The sequence below is a fragment of the Priapulus caudatus genome, unplaced genomic scaffold (assembly GCF_000485595.1).
Source record: "Priapulus caudatus unplaced genomic scaffold, Priapulus_caudatus-5.0.1 Scaffold5, whole genome shotgun sequence".
NCBI lineage: Eukaryota > Metazoa > Priapulida > Priapulimorpha > Priapulimorphida > Priapulidae > Priapulus > Priapulus caudatus.
In genome coordinates, this window is record NW_014577066.1 from 336,234 (window position 1) to 355,357 (window position 19,124).

Genomic DNA, 19,124 nt, shown 5'->3' on the forward strand with positions numbered 1-19,124 from the left:
TCGGACGATCGGACGATCGGACGGACGATCAAGCGATTCTACAAGCTGCATCTGACTATGTCAGATGAGCTAATAAAACAAAACAAAACATTTACAAATGGCGTATGGCATTTGTTCTCGTTTTAATTACCACGACTCTCGCGTCTCGTGTTACAGTGTGAGAATTTGTCTTGTTGTGCAGAATAAATTCATGACCACGTCGTTTTACATCAAATATTATTTATATGTGGTTAGCCATCATAATATGCATAAATTACTGTGATGTACAATAAATGTGTATGAATTTGAATTTTGTGATCGATTTTCATCCAATCAGCAGCCTTGTGACATCAAATTATGAAGTTCCTGTTATCGTGAGTTTTCTAATAGTTGCGATGTGTTTCTGTCAACGCTCCTCTCGTAACATTAACATTAGTCGTAAGTGTCATCTTAGCATTAACACTAAATTATAAATTAGCATTAACTTTATGATGTTTCTGACAACGGCCCCCTGTATTACACCTATATCGATCCTGCATGATACCAGCATTACACTTGTATTACACCTCCATCATAACTATATTACACACTGCAGTGTACCTACAACCCCGCAGTATAATATACCGTGATATATGCATATATATATATATTCATACATACATACATATACATATATATCCATATGTAATCATTCCGTGTTTGTTCGCACGTTTACTCATAAATGTGCTGCGGTGTAGACCTATGTGGTGACTATTCCAATACAGTGCAAACAATCAGATAACCCTTAACCACCAATCGCATCTTAATTGCATCTACATACAGGGGATTAACTTACCTTCACACTCCCACCAAGTTTTGTCAAGTACCCATCCTTATAATCAATCTGCAAAAGATAATACTTATGTGAATCTCTTCAGAAATTCTGCATGAATACTACACATAGCTGCACAGAAAGTACATCCATTGGCACAAAGGCTTCCGCACTCTCGTAGCAACGTCAAGAGCACTTACACGGATATAGTTAGCCCTGCATGCTGATTCTTTGCACTGAGCTGACAAATTTGTTCCTGTAGTATCAGAAACGTTATCACTATGAATTGCTTACTCACAAAAGATTACAAATTTATCACAGGGAGCTCGGTCGGTCGCAACCGATATTTCTAAACACACTCGAATTATGTGACTATTGTGACAGCACCCTTGCATGACGCATCGCATGAATCACCACACAACAAACTACTTACTGAGCTACTCGGCTTCAGTTCTGAGATGGGCAGCTCTCTGTGCATCTTGATGAGTTCAAACACTTCTGCTGGCTCCTTTGCATTTTTAAGATATGGAAACTTCAACACTGTCAGTACACCTGAGTGGATAATCAGACGTGTAAGTACGGGGTAGTCTTGAAATTTGATTAAGCGCATAATGCTTTCACAGCTTGTAAAATATCTCTTAAAGATAATCAGATCACAACATGTTTATACTGCTGTGGGATATGCAAGAAGGCATGTTATATTGCTAAACAACCCAATTCACTAAGCATATAATCAACCGAGACCCCTCTGAACAGTACAACGGCAAAGTACAAAAAGGTGCTTATTGTAGTAACAGTTTGCAACGTTTTCGCCAAAATTTTCACATTGACACTGCAAGCGGCGGCCTGGCATGCGTGACAAACCTGACTCGCCCCCTATAAGAGGCTGACTCGTGAAGTGTTGGACAAAGTCCTGTATGTTGTCGAAGACGCCCATGCCAAACCTGTACTCCCTGCCATCCCACTGAATCTTGAAGTGCTTCACCGCATCTTTGCACCTGCACACATTTGAAGTACGCTAGTACTACTGTTAGAGCATCGATAATGGCTGACAGGTGTATGCCCACGACAGTCAGGACAGTGCGCCTACTTGCCATACAGAGGTAGGTTACAACAGGAAGGTGCTTGCAGACATTACACACATACACAAGTTACAACAGTCAGTTGACTTGTTACTTGACAGATAGACACACAGACAAGACAGACAGGCAGGCAGACAGACACACAGACAAACAGACAGACCCTGAGACAAGCAGACAGACAGACAGACACACACATAGATAGGCAGGTTGCAACAGACAGGTGTGTGCAAAGTGGCAGTACAGTCAGTCATACACCAATAGGAAGGAATATACCTACTTTACAAAGAAATGTAGTCCTACTTTTTAAACAGACCTGATAAAGTTACCATACAAATAGGTACATGCTGATCTTATGCACAGATGTATGTACACGCTTTGCAGACACACACGCCTACCTTTCACACAGCAGTAAGCTTACCGTACAGACAAGGCGTACTCTCCCGGTGAACTACTGTTTCTTATGAGGTAAGAGCCATCCACGCCATTGCGTAGCAACAAGCTTTCAGCAACATTCCTTGGAACATCCCCGTGAAACCATCTGTAGTAAAAAGTGCTCTCATGTAATGGGTAGTCGTGTAATTTGTTTAACAATAGCTTGTTGTTTTCAGTACACAGTCAAACCTGTATATACATCAACCACTCAAAGGAGATACCAAAAGTGGCACTTATGAACAGGTTGCAACTTGCAGCTCTATAGTAATGGTTTCACTGTATAACTGCCTTTCAAGGGAACTACCAATAGTGGCCTTCATGAACGTGCGGTTGTTCAGCAGAAGTGGCCACTGACAGAGGCAGTAACACAGTTTTGACTGTGTGTATATTGCAATATTCAGACAATATCAGCAGAATCTAAATAATTTATATCATTACAGCAATTATACAATCCCTAGATTCGCTCCTCCTGCTGGGGAGTGGGAGAGATCATCACCACTTTGCCCTAGTTAGAGTAAACCCACTAGAATGCCGAGCTGGATGGTGAACAGCTCACTGCAGGCTCATGTGATCGAGCGCAGAGTGCTGCCAAGTCAGGCCTCGTGAGTTTTTATCATCTAATTATCAGCAGTGTAGACTGCAGTAGGACTTATACCACTAGACCACATCATACTGTAGACTGTCTATAAAGGGATATATAACCAACGATTTGTTTGGTTCACAATCTGGAAGAGGAAGCAGTCTGGGTACTAATTATCTGACATTTTCGACAGCTGACAGCAGTTTTTTTTCATTCAACACAGATACCAGTCGTTAAAAACATGTTGGTTACAAAAAATTGCGAGTGTTCTGTTTACTGTATATGCATACATCTAATCATTTGTGATCTGACTACCATCACCTCAATGTGAAATTCTAGGGACTCATAAAATGTTATCATATGTACATGCTAAGATCAATTGACTTGGAGATAGCTCTACACATGTAGCCTTTGGCCCATCAGAGTCAGCCTGTGACAGGATAAAGGGTTACATAGGATGAGCTGTAACTTTGAGACTGTGATCAATTCGCCCTAAATTGCTAAATATATATAATTATCTATCTACTATGAATAGGATGTACCATATGTACCGAAAATAACACATATGACATTTGAATTTTGATGCTATTTCATAACAAGTCACTTTTGCAAAAAATGATTACTGAATCACATATCAGAGCAGTTGGTTTAGGTTCTACAACGTGCTTCAAGCTCACAATGGAATTAAATGCCACTTCTAATTACTTTACTATTAGTATGTAGTGTAATATTGCATTATATACTCATTGAGTCAATGAATGTGTGGGTGGGGTCTAATTATAGACTAGTGCTTGAGTTGTGAGAGGTTGTGTGAAAGAACCACATACCCCAAAGTTGATATGTCTTTGTTTGAGCCACTGCATAAGCTCGATGGCTGACCAGAACACGCTTCCTCCATCTGCCTTTTTTCCAAACTCTTGTCTTAGTTCCGGGGAGTAATTGACTAATTCCAAGGTCGTCGTGTGACTGAATCAGTGAATCACTGAGTGAATGTAACAGTGAGTAACACTGTCACTAACAGTAACAGAATACAAATTAAACTATCTCACTCTGACTAGCACTAGCAGCCTTCTACTGCGGTGACTACGTAAACAGGATTATGTCACTTTGCCTCTGTATTACATAGCAGCAAAGGCGCATTGTAGTCTGCCTGTATTCGATATATGACTGGCCGATTGTTATGATGATGAGACAGTCACAGGCAACAAGCACTTCGTCACACGTGTCACGTAAGACCACAGGCACTTGAAGCATATCAACTGTAAACATACGGCGCCGCCATTGCGCGTACACTAACACATATATATTGAGTTATATATATGTATTAGTGTGCTCAATATATATGTGTTAGTGTACGCGCAATGGCGGCGCCGTATGTTTACAGTTGATATGCTTCAAGTGCCTGTGCGTAAGACGGTCATGTAATACGAATTTTCCTGTGAACTTGTTGCCGGTTAGATTGGTTTCCGTTCCAGCTAGTTTGCATAGCTCACTTTCCTTTTATATAAATTAAGTATGCACCTTTTCACAAATTTTATTCAACGGGTTAGAAGTCATTACGATTTTTCCGTGACCTCTATCATTATCACTTATCAAAAACTCATACACCTACATAATTCATTGCAATGCTCACTTGTTTAATAATTCCAATGCCGATTTGATGCAAAAACCGCCTTACACGTGTGTTTAATTGTAATAATAACAAATCCTCAATGTAAATCAAAGTACAGTAATATTTTTAAAGCAGTTTAGGGCAATTTTTGAGGCCAAATATTGTTAAATATTATCCCTCCAATCAGGTGATAGATTGCTCGTCGTCGGCCATATTTGCCCTTGTTTTGACGAAAATGTGAGAAAAAGTGGTAAGTTTCGTCAAACATGTGCGTTTTAATAAAACCCCACAGCTTATAAGTCGGACCGTGCATCAGCAGGCATCTGTTATAAATAATAACTCGTTAAACGCTATTCAGATAAAGATTTAAAAGGTTGATGCGCAACTAGAAGTTGCATTGTTGATTGGCCGAACACATGAACAGTAAACTTGCACATATGATGTATCACTAGTGACTTGGCTGACTAGGCCTATTATAATTTAATTTTATTACTATCTACGTTATTTATGTATGTTCTTCTCTAGGCCCTGCATCACTAAATCTATTGGGAAAATACAACGTTTCCGCATGTTGGGTGTCAATGACAAAACGTCAAAAGGTGACACAGTCTACCCTCTTCTTAATTGTTGTGTTATAGGCCGCTACAGATAGCCAGATATATACATGATATAGGCCTACAAGTTGATGCAAAATTATATTAAGTTAACAATAGCGTATGCGTTCACGGTATTCACATGCATTTCTCAATTAATCGTCATTTACTCAAAAAACTTAGCGCTTGGTTTCCCATAAATATTAACGCTCGATTTTCTCAGCTGTTACCGTTTATATTATCGCAGTGGCTACGCGTCCGGAACCAGTCGCCTAGCCTCCAGGCTACGCGTCCGGACATCCACTCACATGCACGCATTATTGCACAACGGGACGCTCTGCTGATTGACGAAAATATACAATATAGCCTTCCCGTAAAATATATGCACTGCTGCTGTCTATCCTTTCATCCGTCCTCTCTCGCTCTCCCTCTCACACACACACGCACAGCTCTCTCTCTCCCTCTCTATCTCTTGCGCACACACACACACACACCTATAGCTCTCTCTCTCTCTCTCACACACACACAGACACACACACGCACGCACATACCTCTCTCTCACGCGTGACACACACATACACTCTCTCTCTCTCTCTCTCTCTCTCTCTCTCTCTCTCTCTCTCACACACACACACACACACACACACACACACCTCTCTCTCTCACGCGTGACACACACATACACATTCCCTCTCTCTATCACATGCACGCATCGGCTGCACAACACATAAACATTCCCTCCTCAGGCGTTCTCCCCAGCATGAAATTGAAACAGGGGCGAGGGGGAGGGGGCGAGCGGGGGAAGGGAGGGGAAACTAGGGGGGTCCGGGGCGTGTTTTTTTACCGTACCACTAATTAATGCGTAAAATCGCCACCACACCATAGACGGTATTTGGGGTTCTTGTATATATATGATAGCCGAGTTGGTGTACAGTTAGTGTTGGGTTCGGTACAGGTTAACTGTTTGTACTTGTGTATGGTCTGCAGTGCATGCGTGGTACGGTAAAAATACACGCGTCGGTGGTCCTGGTCAAATGGGAATTCTTGACGATCGATTCCCGCGCTGTCAAACTTTTATTGTGGTGGAATTTAATCGGGGCGGAGGTATTTCAAACGGGGCGCAACGATTGAAACAGGGGGGAGTTTTTCCAAACGGGGCGCTTGCGCCCCGTTTGCGCAACGTAGGGAGAACCCTGTCTCTCTCTATCACATGCACGCACGTGCACACACACACACACACACACACACCTCTCTCTCTCTCTCTCTCTCACACACACTCGGCAATCAGCAGAGCGTCCCGTTGCGCAATCATGCGTGTACGTGTGGCAAGATCACTGTGTGAGATGGATGTCCGGACGCGTAGCCACGGCCTTATATTATTTCAAACCTGATGGAATTTTGACAACATCGTATACTAACGTCTGTAAGTTTGCAGAGCATGGAAGGCCACAGTGAGATCTTGCACAGGTACAGGGTGCACAGATTTTAGATGTTAAATATAATCCACGTGCATTTAATTTGTATTTAATTTTAAGCGAGATATCATAAGAAGTAACAATAGCACAACCTGGATGGAGTGTGGAAGGTTGTGAAGGAATTTCTGTGTCAATGGTTTGATGTGCATCACCGAAAAAAATTACAACTGACATTTACATTTGGCAAAAACTCCCGTGCAAATCCCAATCTCTCAAATCCCAATCTCTGCAGACTAGAATGTCAGTTTGAACCCTATTTGGTATCAGTGTATGGTTACAACTGGTCTTTATGCATTTCATGTATGAATTTAGTTAAATGTATAGTAAGTTATGTTTGCCTAATAGGGCCCAGCAGCATTCAGGTATTGCCCCTGATCACTGGTTAATTAACTAAAGTATTATAGTGAGATGATTTATTTATGTTGGATACTGTATGATAGAATTAGGAATCTGATCACAAACAAGTATTTGTGGGAAAGAATTGATAATTCAACTATAAGATATACTTTTCTAATACTAGAATATAATATTAAGCATTTTATTTGTTATAGGAAATAAGGTGAACGGCAACAAGTGATGGGGACCTGGTGCAGAATGTCTCCAATGGACCAAGGTTCCAACCAAGGAAGTGAGTATTACATTATTGGGTCATCCCTAGACAATTTCTTGTTTCCCATAAAGTGACAGATCCGTTACAATCTAGGGCTGCCAAGTACCACTTGTATACAAGGTTTCTTATACATAAGAGGCAGCTGAGGCACAGTGGCGCACTGCCTTTGTCAAATTTAACATCGCTGTTGTGAAAATGTTCCTGTATTTACTGATAAGTATATCCTGTATCTATGTACCTATAAGTATATCAATACATCCTGTATTTGTATCCATCATGCGCATTTTTCCCCAAACTGGGCATTACCTCCTTTGTCTAGTTTTCCCCTCAGAAGAAACTCTGGTATATGTTCATTATTCTATGTGACTATATACTATAGGTATGGGTTGTGAAATTCATTGTGTTGTTAGCACAAACAAGAAATCATTGCCAGGTGGCTGAATGTTTTGCATGGCAGCAAGAATTAATCATGGTGTGCTGATTCTCTTCTGCATTGCTTGGTGCAGATCAATTCATTTGTAAATTGTATTCTGATTATATGGTACAAGTATGACACATGTCATACTGTCATCTCTGAATAAAAGTGCCCATTAGGTAGCGTACGTGCCATACTTGCATTTGACCTGCCAGGAATCGACGTGATTGTAAAAGAAAACATACTTGAGTAGATAGGGAGATAGTTCATTGTCAATTGTTTCTTCCCTGTTCTTTTTTAAATTCAATGACTATTCTGCTCCTGTGCAGATGTGCTCAGGTATAGGAACTCTCCTTCCGCGTTCGATCGGAATGTGCCATTAGATTTATATCTCTGTTCCTCTTCTATTTGTAAAGTTCATATTGGTCTCTTTGGGACAGATGTTCACACATCTGTTCCTGGTTGATATTCGCAGTTGTTTTTCTTTTAGGAATATCCTACAACAAGAAGTATGAGCCACCGAATCCACGGCGCCTACACACGCTCATGTCGACTGAGGATGCACTCGCAGGCAAGAAGTCATACTGGCCAGAACTAGAAATTACAGGTAGACTGGTTGACATATTCTAGGGCAGTACTATTGGTCACAGGTAGGCATTGACCATCTTTTGTAGCAGAAATAGAGATAACGTTTTTTATGGGCAGAACTAGAGATCACGGTTAGGCTTTTAACATCTTTTTAGGGCAGAGCTTAGTGCTAAAAGTTAGGTTTGGTCGTATTTAATCCCGCCACATATATTCACGGCTTGCGTGTAAGTTATTGTATTCGTGGCAAGTCTGATACCACTGAAGCATTATGAAAGCCTGGATTTCTAACATAATTTCCAACCAGTCTCATGTTTTCCCCACTTTTGCGACACTTACCGTTATTGCTTGAGTAACGCTCACATGTCTTAGAACCTTCGTACTGGGCTATATTCACCAAAACATGCAAAATTCGTGTTTTAATTACTCATTTTTATTACTGCCACCATTTCTTGTGAATCTCAGACTATTTCGCGATATCTCTAGCTATTGGCCAATTTCAAAATAGAAACGGAGTAAATTACACAAAATCAGCTGCCCTTTTGTTTGAATTAGGTGCACAATGGCTGAATTTGTAACTTGTTGGTAAACTAAGGCGTAATTTGCAAATTCATTGTCGCTATAATCAATTATGCCATGGTGTTACGGCGTGTTCAATTCCAATTTTCTATGGTATAACAGCATAAATGCTTAGTGTTTTTCAAGTTGGTGTAATCAGTAATATATTCGCTATAAGGTGAGACTATATTTAGCTATATTTTCTTTCGGATTGTGCGTTTTGGAGTAATGATTTTGCAATAAATCCTTTAACTAGCGGTTGCTCATTCGCACTGCGCTGTATCGTGGCAGGCACGATCCGGAACCTCAGCCCTGAGCTGTGGAAGTTACAACACCTGACATCCCTATACCTGAATGACAACAATCTATCACGCATTCCGCCAGAGATCTGCCGACTATCTTACGTGAGTTCTTGTCGCACGCATTTGTTTTGCGTGCCTCGTCAGGACATTTTTAGCTCGCCTTGACATCGTCAAGATGAGCTATTGCCATGAGGTGTCGTACGTCCGTCCGTCCGTAAACATTTCGCTACGGTCAACGATAACTCAAGAACTGTTTGACCCACATGTTTCAAATTGCATATAGTTGTTACTCCTATGGGAGAGGTTTGAACGTCCTATTTTGGAGCACGCCAGTTGACCTACATTCGAGCCACATCCACTTTTTGGCAAAAATGGAAATGGCCACAAGTTACCTACTGACCTATGGTTGCGATCGAGCCCGCGCTTGTAACTGTAGGCGCACCTGTGCTCGTCTTCATTCCCGCTGCTGTTCTTGTAGTTGACGTACCTGGATTTGTCGTCGAACAAGTTGCGGAGCCTACCGTTCGAGCTCGGCAACATGATCATGCTCCGGGAGCTGCTACTAAACAACAACTACCTTCGCGTGCTGCCCTACGAGCTAGGCAAGCTCTTCCAGCTGCAGAACTTCGGTGAGTTGCTCTCTCGCACTTACGACTGGTGCCACAGCCACCCCGTACGGTGCATTTATTCTATATTGAATAAATGAATGAATTAAATGTTATAAATTAAATAAAAAAATATTTAATCAATTGCCCATATTTAATTTTGTATGAAGTTATTAGTTGTATTAAGTTATTGCTAGGATTTAGTTGGGGCCAAGTTGTTTTGCTAATACTGTATTTAGGTACTTAGTAAGCGCCCCCCCCCCTCTAAGATAAGCAGCCCTAACAAATCGTAGCCCTTCTCTCTTTACCTTAATTTTGTTATTGACCCTCCATTGCTTTCTTTCAATGTTGAAGTCTCTTTAGTTTTAATTCCGTGACTGGAGCCCGTTGTCAGAAACAAAATTAGTCTTAACATTAGTCTTAACATTAACTTCCACTCGTAAACCGTTGACAGAAACATCGAGAAAGATACGAGAATGAAAAATCCTCGAAAATATTCTCTTAACATTATGAGAGCCCAGACCCTCTCGTAACTTTAATATTAAGATGAAAATAACACATTTACACTACGAATTACAATTATAGTGATATTATATTTTATAATAATGAGTAAAATGTGTTTTTCTTTTAAAACACGTCAAAAACATTAATTATCTACCGATCATAAAACAAAACAAAACATTTACAAATGGCGTATTGGCATTTGTTCTTTTGTTTTAAATGGCTGCCACTTGGCACGACTCTCGCATCTCGTGTTACAGTGTGAGAATCTGTCTTGTTGTGCAGAATAAATGCCTGACCGCGTCGTTTTTCATCAATTTGAATTTTGTGATCGATTCTCATCCAATCAGCAGCCTTGTGATGAAGTTCCTGTTATCGTAAGTTTTCTAATAGCTGCGATGTGTTTCTGTCAACGCCCCTCTCGTAATATTAACATTAGTCGTAAGTGTTATCTTAGCATTACCATTAGCATTAACTTTACGATGTTTCTGACAACGGCCCCCTGATTGCAAGTGCTGCCCCCGCTGAGGTGGCAAGCACGGGCCCTCATCACGCACTCATACGACGAAAGGGGAAGAGGTCCGAGGAAAGGGGAAGAGGACCGAGGAAAGGGTAATAATGCGGACGGGAGACGAGGGACTCGGATGGGGGTAGGGGGAGCAAGGAGTCGGCAGAGACTGCTGCTGACTGACCGACGGTCGGGCGTCCGTGTTGCAGGACTGAAGGGCAACCCACTCTCGGCCGAGATTCTCAGCATCTACAGCGAGCCGAACGGCACGGTGAAGCTGCTCACGTACATGCTCGACCACCTGACGGTGAACGCCGTGCAGCCGACGACGCGGCAGTGGGTCGTCACCGAGAATGGCGAGCGAGCGCACACCAGCGGTGAGTGCAGCCCCCCCCCCCTGTTGTGCAAGGCAAGCGAGCGCACACCAGCGGTGAGTGCAGCCCCCCCCCTACCCCTGCCGTGCAAGGCGAGCGAGCGCACATCAGCGGTGAGTGCAGCCCCCACCGCGTACCCCCGCTGTGCACGGGGAAAGGAGAGGGGTGTCAGAGGGGTGTTACACACAGAAGGAAGAGGAGAGAGTCGGGATGAGAGGGGAGGGAGTCGGGACGAAAGGGAAGGGAGTCTTTAAATGAGAGGGGTGTCAGAGGGGTGTTATACGCAGACGGAAGAGGAGAGAGTCGGGACGAAAGGGGAGAGAATCTGAATAAAAGGAAAGGAAGGCAGAGGAAAGGGCAAGTAGTTGGAAGAAAGTCGGAGGGAAGGGAAGGGAGTTGGAAGTAAGGGGACGGAAAGAGAGGGAGACTGTTTACTTGGTGGCATGCGGCTAAAAAATATAGGATGAGTGTCATGTGTTGATCGACTCCATGGCAAAGATGCGCCTGTCGGAAGTTGGCATGATGGCTGTGTTTTTCGGCAGACATGCTTGAGTGCTTGTTTTTTAACCGCCTTCCCTTCGCAGCGGTGTTCACGGTGATGTGCTACAACGTTCTCTGCGACAAGTACGCGACACGGCAGATCTACGGCTACTGCCCGAGCTGGGCGCTCAACTGGGAATACCGGCGAAAAGGCATCATGGAGGATATCAGGCAGTACGCGGCCGACATTATCAGCTTGCAGGTCAGTGCTGCTCTCTCTTGGCCGGAAGTGTAAACTTTAGTCTTTTAATTATAAATACCAGCGAGCTATCCCGATAACTGGCCGTCACATCATTAACATAGTCAGCTGTTCCCTGGGTGATATCTAGATATGATATATAAATAGCAAGTCTGTATTTTTGTGCCTATGTTAAGGTGGCTTGTGTTTGCGTGGAGCTGCATTTTTTTGCTTTACCCGGACTACCTGTTTGCATCTTGTGTTGGCTTGGTTAGGCCACCCTTAAATTTTTTTTTGTTTTTCCTTTACCTACTCGCCTCTCAGGGTACCGAGTAGGTAGGTAGGTGAAAATTATTTTTTATTTTGTTTTGACAAGATGTGCATATGTATATTGTATATTCTGTTTTGTGTATATGTTTTTGCGGAACAAATGAAATTTTTTTTTTGGCAAAACGAAATAATTTTTGTTTTGTTTTAATCGGCCAATAAAATGTGTCGAGTAGCAGCGTTTTGGCGAGTCGGTCGGTAAAGGGGAAACAAGCAATATTTTATCTTAGGCCTTACTCGCCTGTGATTCTCACCTGACGTTTTCTATCATGCAGGAGGTCGAAACGGATCAGTTTTACAATTTCTTCCTGCCTGAGCTCAAGCGGGACGGATACGATGGCATTTTTTCGCCAAAGTCTCGAGCAAAGACTATGCTGGAGTCTGAACGAAAATTTGTAGATGGTTGTGCAATCTTCTATAGAACATCAAAGTACGTGGCATTGTTCCTACATTGCACGAGACATTTATTTCACGCGATGCCATTGAGACGAGAACATAATAGTAATTCGATATAGTATAGATACATATGCACACACACACACACACACACACATACACACTGTAAAATATCAGTAACATTATAATAATAGTAAAATGAGTAATATAATACAATTTATATTTGTAAAGTTATACATTAAATATAAGTGAATATAAGCAGGGATGAGATTCTTCTGCGGATCCGCGGAAATCCGCGGATTTGACAGTCCCAGGGGTCGATTTTGTGAAACGTCTAAATTCGTTGAGGAAATTGGGAGGGCGGTAACAATGTAACAATTTAATTATTATACCCCTCACAGCACCTGACTGTATATCTGTAGGAGGTAGACAGTAGGCTGACAGCGAAGTATACAGTGTATCTGTTTTCGTCGTACCAGAAAAGAAAATTCTCGTTCACAGGCTGCAGTAGAGGGGCAAACATTTGAGGTAGCTGATCACGTAACGACGTATGCCTGGCCCTGGGGGGCCGGGTTTACATGTTGCTTCGTATGTTCTGTGCATGACTATGCCACTGATTGCTTCCATTCGCATTGTGTTTTTTTCATTCAAATCTCGGTCGCAGTAAGGCAGCTTATGTCTGAGTAAAACAATGCAAGGCGACGTGGAACATAAAAAATATCATTATGTCTAGACATTTAATAACAAAACTTGCCCTATTTTGAGCCCCCCCCCCCAATTTGCTATTATTAGTATCGTTTGGTCTTCCTCTTTGACAACTGAGAAAGGATGATTCAAGAGTCTCCTATAATTTGTTCAGAATAGCTTAGAATGCACCAAATTGCACCATTCTTTAAAAAAAATGACCTACGGTCCTCGCATTGCTCGCTCCTCTGTTTGCTAATTAAAATGTCAGCTGAAAATTAAATTATCTAATCTCATCCCTGTATAAGCAAAATTTAGTATAAGTTGAAAGCTCGAGGTCGCTAGTGAAGTTATTATATATTTACATATGAATTAAATATTAATATTAATAGTATCATGGTTTATTAATAATTGTGTGTTCGCTGTGTTAGGTTCTCACTGGTGAAGGAGCACCTTGTAGAGTTTAACCAGCTGGCGATGGCGAACGCCGAGGGTTCCGATGACATGCTCAATCGCGTGATGACCAAGGACAACATCGGCCTCGCAGCATTGCTAGAAACCAAAGAAGCAATATTCGAGAACGGTGAGCCAGTGCCGGGAGTGTCAATCGAGCGCTGTGGTCGTAGAAGGTCCTAGATGTTTAGTCTTTAGCAATTCTTGAAATTAAGGCACATCGACGTTGTGTATATTTTACTAATAATAATAATAAGTTTAAAATACTGAGGTATACCCTCAGTATTTTAAACTTATTATTATTATTAGGCTATACGCCTTCTCTACTGTCGATAAGAATTAAACCTTGTTTGAGGCAAGAGTTTGCTCGATAAAAGTTAATAGCAACATACAAAATTGGCATCTAGGTAGACAGATTTTATTGCATTTCGATTGAATCTCGTGGTCCGGAAAATGGAATTTCCGAGTCCGCGAAATGTCCTGTAAAAGTCCAAGGAAGAAAGGTTTCACCTCGGGCGTACGAAGCTTCGACGGCCTTATGTCCCACCGGAGCACCAAGAGTATGAGTGAAAGTAAGTGAAGTCTACGAAGCTTCGACCGTCGGCCGTTGCTGACGAGTTGTTTGTAACTGCAGGCCTGCCGCCAGACCCCGCGCAGGCGCGCCAGCTGGTGCTCATCTGCACCGCGCACATGCACTGGGACCCGGAGTACTGCGACGTGAAACTCATCCAGACGATGATGCTGATGTCGGAGCTGAAGACGATCGCCGAGGAGTCGCAGAGCTTCCGGCCCGGCTCGCACACGGCCGACCCGAACACCATACCCACCCTGCTCTGCGGCGATCTCAACTCCTTGCCGGACTCCGGTGAGTGTGTGTGTGCGGGAGGGGGGGGGAGTGAGAGGTCCGAGGCGTGAGGTTCAGTGCAGGGGCAGATTCACGGGAACGAAGGCTTTGATTCGTGGGAATACCTCTGTCACACAACATTCTCTCTCGCACTCTCTTTCTCTCTCTCTCTCTGTTTCTCGCTCTTGCTCTCTGCCTCTCTCTCTCTCCCTCTCCCTCTCCTCCCTCTCTCTCTCTCTCTCTCTCTCTCTCTCTCTCTCTCTCTCTCTCTCTCTCTCTCTCTCTCTCTCTCTCTCTCTCTCTCTCTCTCTCTCTCTCTCTCTCTCTCTCTCTCTCTCTCTCTCTCTCTCTCTCTCTCTCTCCTCCTCTCTCTCTCTCTCTCTCTCTCTCTCTCTCTCTTCCTCTCTCTCTTTCTCTCTCTCTCAACCTCTGCCTATCTCACTCATGCACCTCCACGCGCCTGTGTTTAAACAGTAACAGCAACAGTGCGCCCGCTCGTGTCTTGCAGGGGTTGTCGAGTTTCTGCGGTCGGGTAAGGTGGGCATCACCCACGCCGACTTCAAGGACCTGAGCTACTCGACGGTGCTGCGCAAGCTCAGCAGCACGGAGAAGAATCTGGACGATTTCACACATTCCTTCAAGCTGGAGCGCGCGTACGACAACGAGATCATGCCTTACACAAACTACACGTGAGTCGCGTCATTGCGAGATGGGGTTCGAAATTGCGACACTGTACTGAACGTTGCGCGGTGCCACTGCAAAGTTATGATTGAAGGTGACCACTGCTACGTGGGGGTGACACAGGGTTATTCTGGATTCTGGAAAACCCAGAAAGTTCTGGAATTTTAGAATGATATTTTTTTCGACATCCGGAAAATGGGCCATGGTCCTGGAAGACTTGAAAAATGGGTTATTATTATATTTGGTCCTGGAAAGTGTCCGAAATTGAGCACACGGTTGTTGTATCCACATTTTGCCAATGATAATTACAATTTTAATGTGCTGAAGATATACACGAGTTTATTATTTGAGACACTGTTGGAAGTAGGACCCCATCCCCAAGTGCACGATGGGTAGCTTTTGAACAGGACTGGGTCATTTTTACAGATTTTACTATAGCTAGTGTTTGTACTGTAGTCCACATTTGGTAGACTGGCTGCCGGGGGTATCAGACTTATTTCGGAGACTGGTCTGAGAGGCAATAAATCTTTCGAGGCAGGAGTTTGTTCACGTATTGGTAATGGTAAGATATGATGCACACAAAGCCATGTCACCCTTGCTACCACACCACATACACCGTAACATCACTTACCAGCACGTCACCCTTGCTGTCACGTCATTCTTGCTGCCACGTCACACTCACCGTAATGCCACGCTCACCGCCACGTCACACTCGCCCTGATGTCAAGCTCGCTGTGACGCCACCCCTATCGCCACGTCACACTCACCGTGTCTCGCGTCGTCTCTTCTCCGGCAGGTACGACTTCAAGGGCATCATCGACTACATCTTCTACTCGCGGCAGCACTTCAAGCAGCTCGGCCTGCTCGGCCCCATCGACGAGCTGTGGTTCAGGGAGAACAAGGTGGTCGGATGCCCGAACCCGCACGTGCCGTCCGACCACTTCCCGCTACTCGTCGAGTTTGAGATGCATCCCGCGCAGTCGCCGCCGAACGGCCTGACGCGCGCCGTCCACCGATAGTAGCAGGAGAACGCCAGGGGGCGCCCCCGTGTAAATTGCCCTTGCCCTGAGTGACTGCGGATCGTCGTCGTTCTCTCCCGTTCGTGTTTTTTCTACCCCCGCGTCGCGAGCGCGTGCGCGAGGCCGGTTCTCTCCCGCGCACGTGCTCGGGGCGTCGTCGTGCGTCGCAGCCCCGGGGCGCGGTTACGCGCACCAACGTGCGCGTGCCTGGCTGGTTTCTTCCTACAACTGCGTTCTGTGGGGTCCCTCCTGTCGGCGCGCGGTGCCGCTACACGCGCTGAGTCCTCTTGCGTCACTATTTGTAGCGCAAGCGGGCGTTCGGCATCGTTTGGCGGCGTGCGACGTGAATTCGACGCGCCGTCGCGTTGCCGGTCGCGCAACCCACCCCGCGGTAACGCGAGCAGGGAGGGTACCACCCGCACGCACGCACGCACCCACGCACGCACGCCTCGGGCAGTAGCGGTGGCGGCAGCGGCCAGGATTCGAAGCTTGGATTTTGTAAACTTTGTACAGGTGCTCGTCGCACCCCACGCGCGCCGCTCTGCTGCGTGTCTCGCCTCGCTGCTGTTTTACGCACTGTAAATTACGCGGTTGTCACCGGCCGATGTATATATGCGACTACTACTAGGTGAAGAAGACATTTTAAAATGGTGTCAGCACCCCCTAGACATCCTCATCCAGATTGTTATTGGTCAAATTTGGGCATGGGCGGCGCGTAACCGCCGCCCCTAGTTATTCGCTGGAAATTTCCCGTGACGAGAAATGCTAGTCCATCCATGTTGGTCAGTGCCAAAGCGAACTGTTCTGATTATGTATTTTATAGAGGGTCCAACCGGTCCAGTGTATCACACTGCCATGTAAGAGTAACGTCACCCAGTTACGTAAATGCATGTGTCTATACGCGTTCGTTTGTGCATATGTTCATGTGTGTAGCGCGTGCTCACGTGGGCTTGCGTGCGTGTGTACATATGTGCATGTATCCATGTGTATTGTGCATGTTAAGGTGTTCATGTGAGCATGCACGTGTGCGTACTTGTCTGTGCGTGCATGGTCCCTATGGACGTGCGTGCGTAGCCATGTGTGTACATATTCCATGTGCGCGTGCGTGCCTAGCCATATGTGTACATGGTTTCTGTGTGCGTGCCCGTCTGTGTGTGCGTGTGCACATGTTCATGTGAGTGCGCGTGCTTCCGCAGTCATTCAAAGATCAGATCTCAGTTGGTGAGTGAAGAGCTCGTGAGATCGTTTTATCCCCTCCACGATCACACAGTCACTCGGTGGCAACCGGATGGCATTTGGACACCCGCTGCTGCTGTCTCTTAGCCACGGTATATGCGACGAACATTGTAAATTTGTGAATTTTAAAATCAGATGACAATTTTTAACTACACTAATTTTCATCCAGAGAGTATTTTTAAACGCCGTATACGGTGCCATTTAATGCCCTGGGATGCGGTGGCTGGGCGATCACATTGTTGCCACCACCGATGGTGAAGAGAGAGGTAAAGACGAAGGTCGAATGAGCGAGGCCGTGTGTGTATGTACAGATGATGAAGATGTAAATTGAGATAATTTTTTGTAGTTTTTAGTCCATGTTTTAGTGGTATTCTTTTCGATCGTCATCACTGAGAGGTAATCTGACGTGTGAAGTGACAGCATCAATGAACTCGTTCTCTGATTATCCGCGCTCGTTTTCCCGAGATCGTAGACATTTTTATTTGCGTACACCGTACACCGCGTGGGGGATGGGGAAGGCAATGATGCTCCTTCTATGACAAAGGGGGAGAGAGATAGAGAGAGAGGAAGACACACGTCTCCCACGGGTGTTCTCGCTACGTCCGCTGTCGCGGAGGCCTGTCTCGTCATCATCTCGTGAGTGTGCTGGTGGTGAGATGCAGTGTGCTTCTACCGAGTTGTGCATGAGCGTGGTGTCGAGTCTGCGTTCGCCGCGTAGCGGTGTGCTTTTCTTTGGCACGAATTATGTATGCTACGAGAACTTGCCCGACTGCGTGGTTGTTCCTCGGGTAGCGGGTAGGGTTAGGGTGGGGGGGTTGGGGAGGGATTCGGCTCACTGTAGAAGTACGCGGTGTGGTTGCTTACCTTTGGACTTAACGACGTGGCTCTTATGTAAACTGGCGCCGAACAGTGATGGTGGTTTCTGTTTGTTTCTGTGCGGTAGGCCGTCGTGGTTCGCGCACGAGAGCGCGCGCGCGTTCCGCGTCGCTGGAAGGCGGGGTGGGCTCGTTAGCGGTGGGTTGGGGGAGTGCGAGGCAGGCTGGCGGAGTGCGGAGTCGTAACGGTTCGTCTGAGATTCAGACGTCGCACGTACGCCCGCGAGCGTGCGGCAGGTGTCGCCTCCGTCGCGGCCGCAGCCGCCGACCGACCCGACTGACGCGCCCGCTCGGACTGATGCGCCAGCTCCCGTTTATTGACTCCCGTTGTTGGCAGGAGGCAGGTTGTACGGGCGAGGTCGAAGCGGCGAGTGGCGCCTCTCTCTCTGCCACTGTCTGACGGCACTGCGAGCGCGGGATCATCGGTCTCGGCTCCGGAACGTTTCTATTCGGATGGCGCTCGGATTTTCGCTTAGCGAGTGCCGGCGTAGCGGCGCGACGCGACCGATGGGGATGGGCGGGAGGTGATCGGATGGCGCCTCCCGTCCCTCCGATATAAGCAACTGTGAGCAATCTTGTGTGCGCGGCACGTGAGAGCGCGTCCGGGGCGCCGTGGCCGCCGCTGCGCAGCCGCCACGGCGTCGCCGAGAGGGCGTCGCGCAGTATCCGCCATGTGCACGATGCAAACGACGGAGGGTGCGGAATTGTGGTGGTGGGGTGGGGGAGGGGCTGGTCGGCAGAAGGGCAGCTCGGCATATAGTTGCAAGGCGTCTCGTCGATCTACGAAAGCGTCCAGAGACCACTTTGTAGCTAGTAGAGCGTACCGTATAGGGCTGGCCACAGCTACGCAGGTAATACTCACGTGAACG

The 19,124-nt window shown here is 45.6% G+C and overlaps 2 protein-coding genes across 6 annotated transcripts in view; one reads left to right on the forward strand and one right to left on the reverse strand.

The window, feature by feature from the left end:
• LOC106804815 (dual adapter for phosphotyrosine and 3-phosphotyrosine and 3-phosphoinositide-like) overlaps positions 1–4,114 on the reverse strand; it is a 9,659-nt gene extending 5,545 nt beyond the window's left edge. For both annotated transcript variants that reach the window (XM_014806173.1, XM_014806165.1), the window contains exons 1-5: positions 3,712–4,114; positions 2,291–2,410; positions 1,655–1,788; positions 1,224–1,342; positions 815–862 (exon numbers count right to left, since the gene is read on the reverse strand). In XM_014806173.1, the coding sequence (XP_014661659.1) occupies positions 815–862; positions 1,224–1,342; positions 1,655–1,788; positions 2,291–2,410; positions 3,712–3,782 (492 nt within the window). In that variant the 5' untranslated portion in view covers positions 3,783–4,114. The remainder of the gene's footprint in view (positions 1–814; positions 863–1,223; positions 1,343–1,654; positions 1,789–2,290; positions 2,411–3,711) is intronic.
• Positions 4,115–4,672: 558 nt separating this feature from the next.
• LOC106804787 (CCR4-NOT transcription complex subunit 6-like) lies at positions 4,673–17,732 on the forward strand. Of its 4 annotated transcripts, none has more exons than XM_014806132.1 (13): positions 4,679–4,746; positions 5,022–5,095; positions 7,116–7,192; positions 8,065–8,196; positions 9,024–9,136; positions 9,513–9,663; positions 10,858–11,025; positions 11,607–11,764; positions 12,343–12,497; positions 13,579–13,730; positions 14,235–14,465; positions 14,953–15,133; positions 15,922–17,732. In XM_014806132.1, exons 3-13 carry the CDS (start codon positions 7,141–7,143, stop codon positions 16,142–16,144), a joined length of 1,716 nt encoding a protein of 571 aa, XP_014661618.1. In that variant the 5' UTR covers positions 4,679–4,746; positions 5,022–5,095; positions 7,116–7,140; the 3' UTR covers positions 16,145–17,732. The 4 variants fall into 4 exon arrangements, with proteins under 4 accessions (XP_014661626.1, XP_014661618.1, XP_014661642.1 ...); XM_014806156.1 differs by having other exon boundaries at positions 8,080–8,196; XM_014806140.1 differs by lacking the exon at positions 5,022–5,095 and having other exon boundaries at positions 4,673–4,746.
• The last annotated feature ends 1,392 nt before the right edge of the window (positions 17,733–19,124 follow it).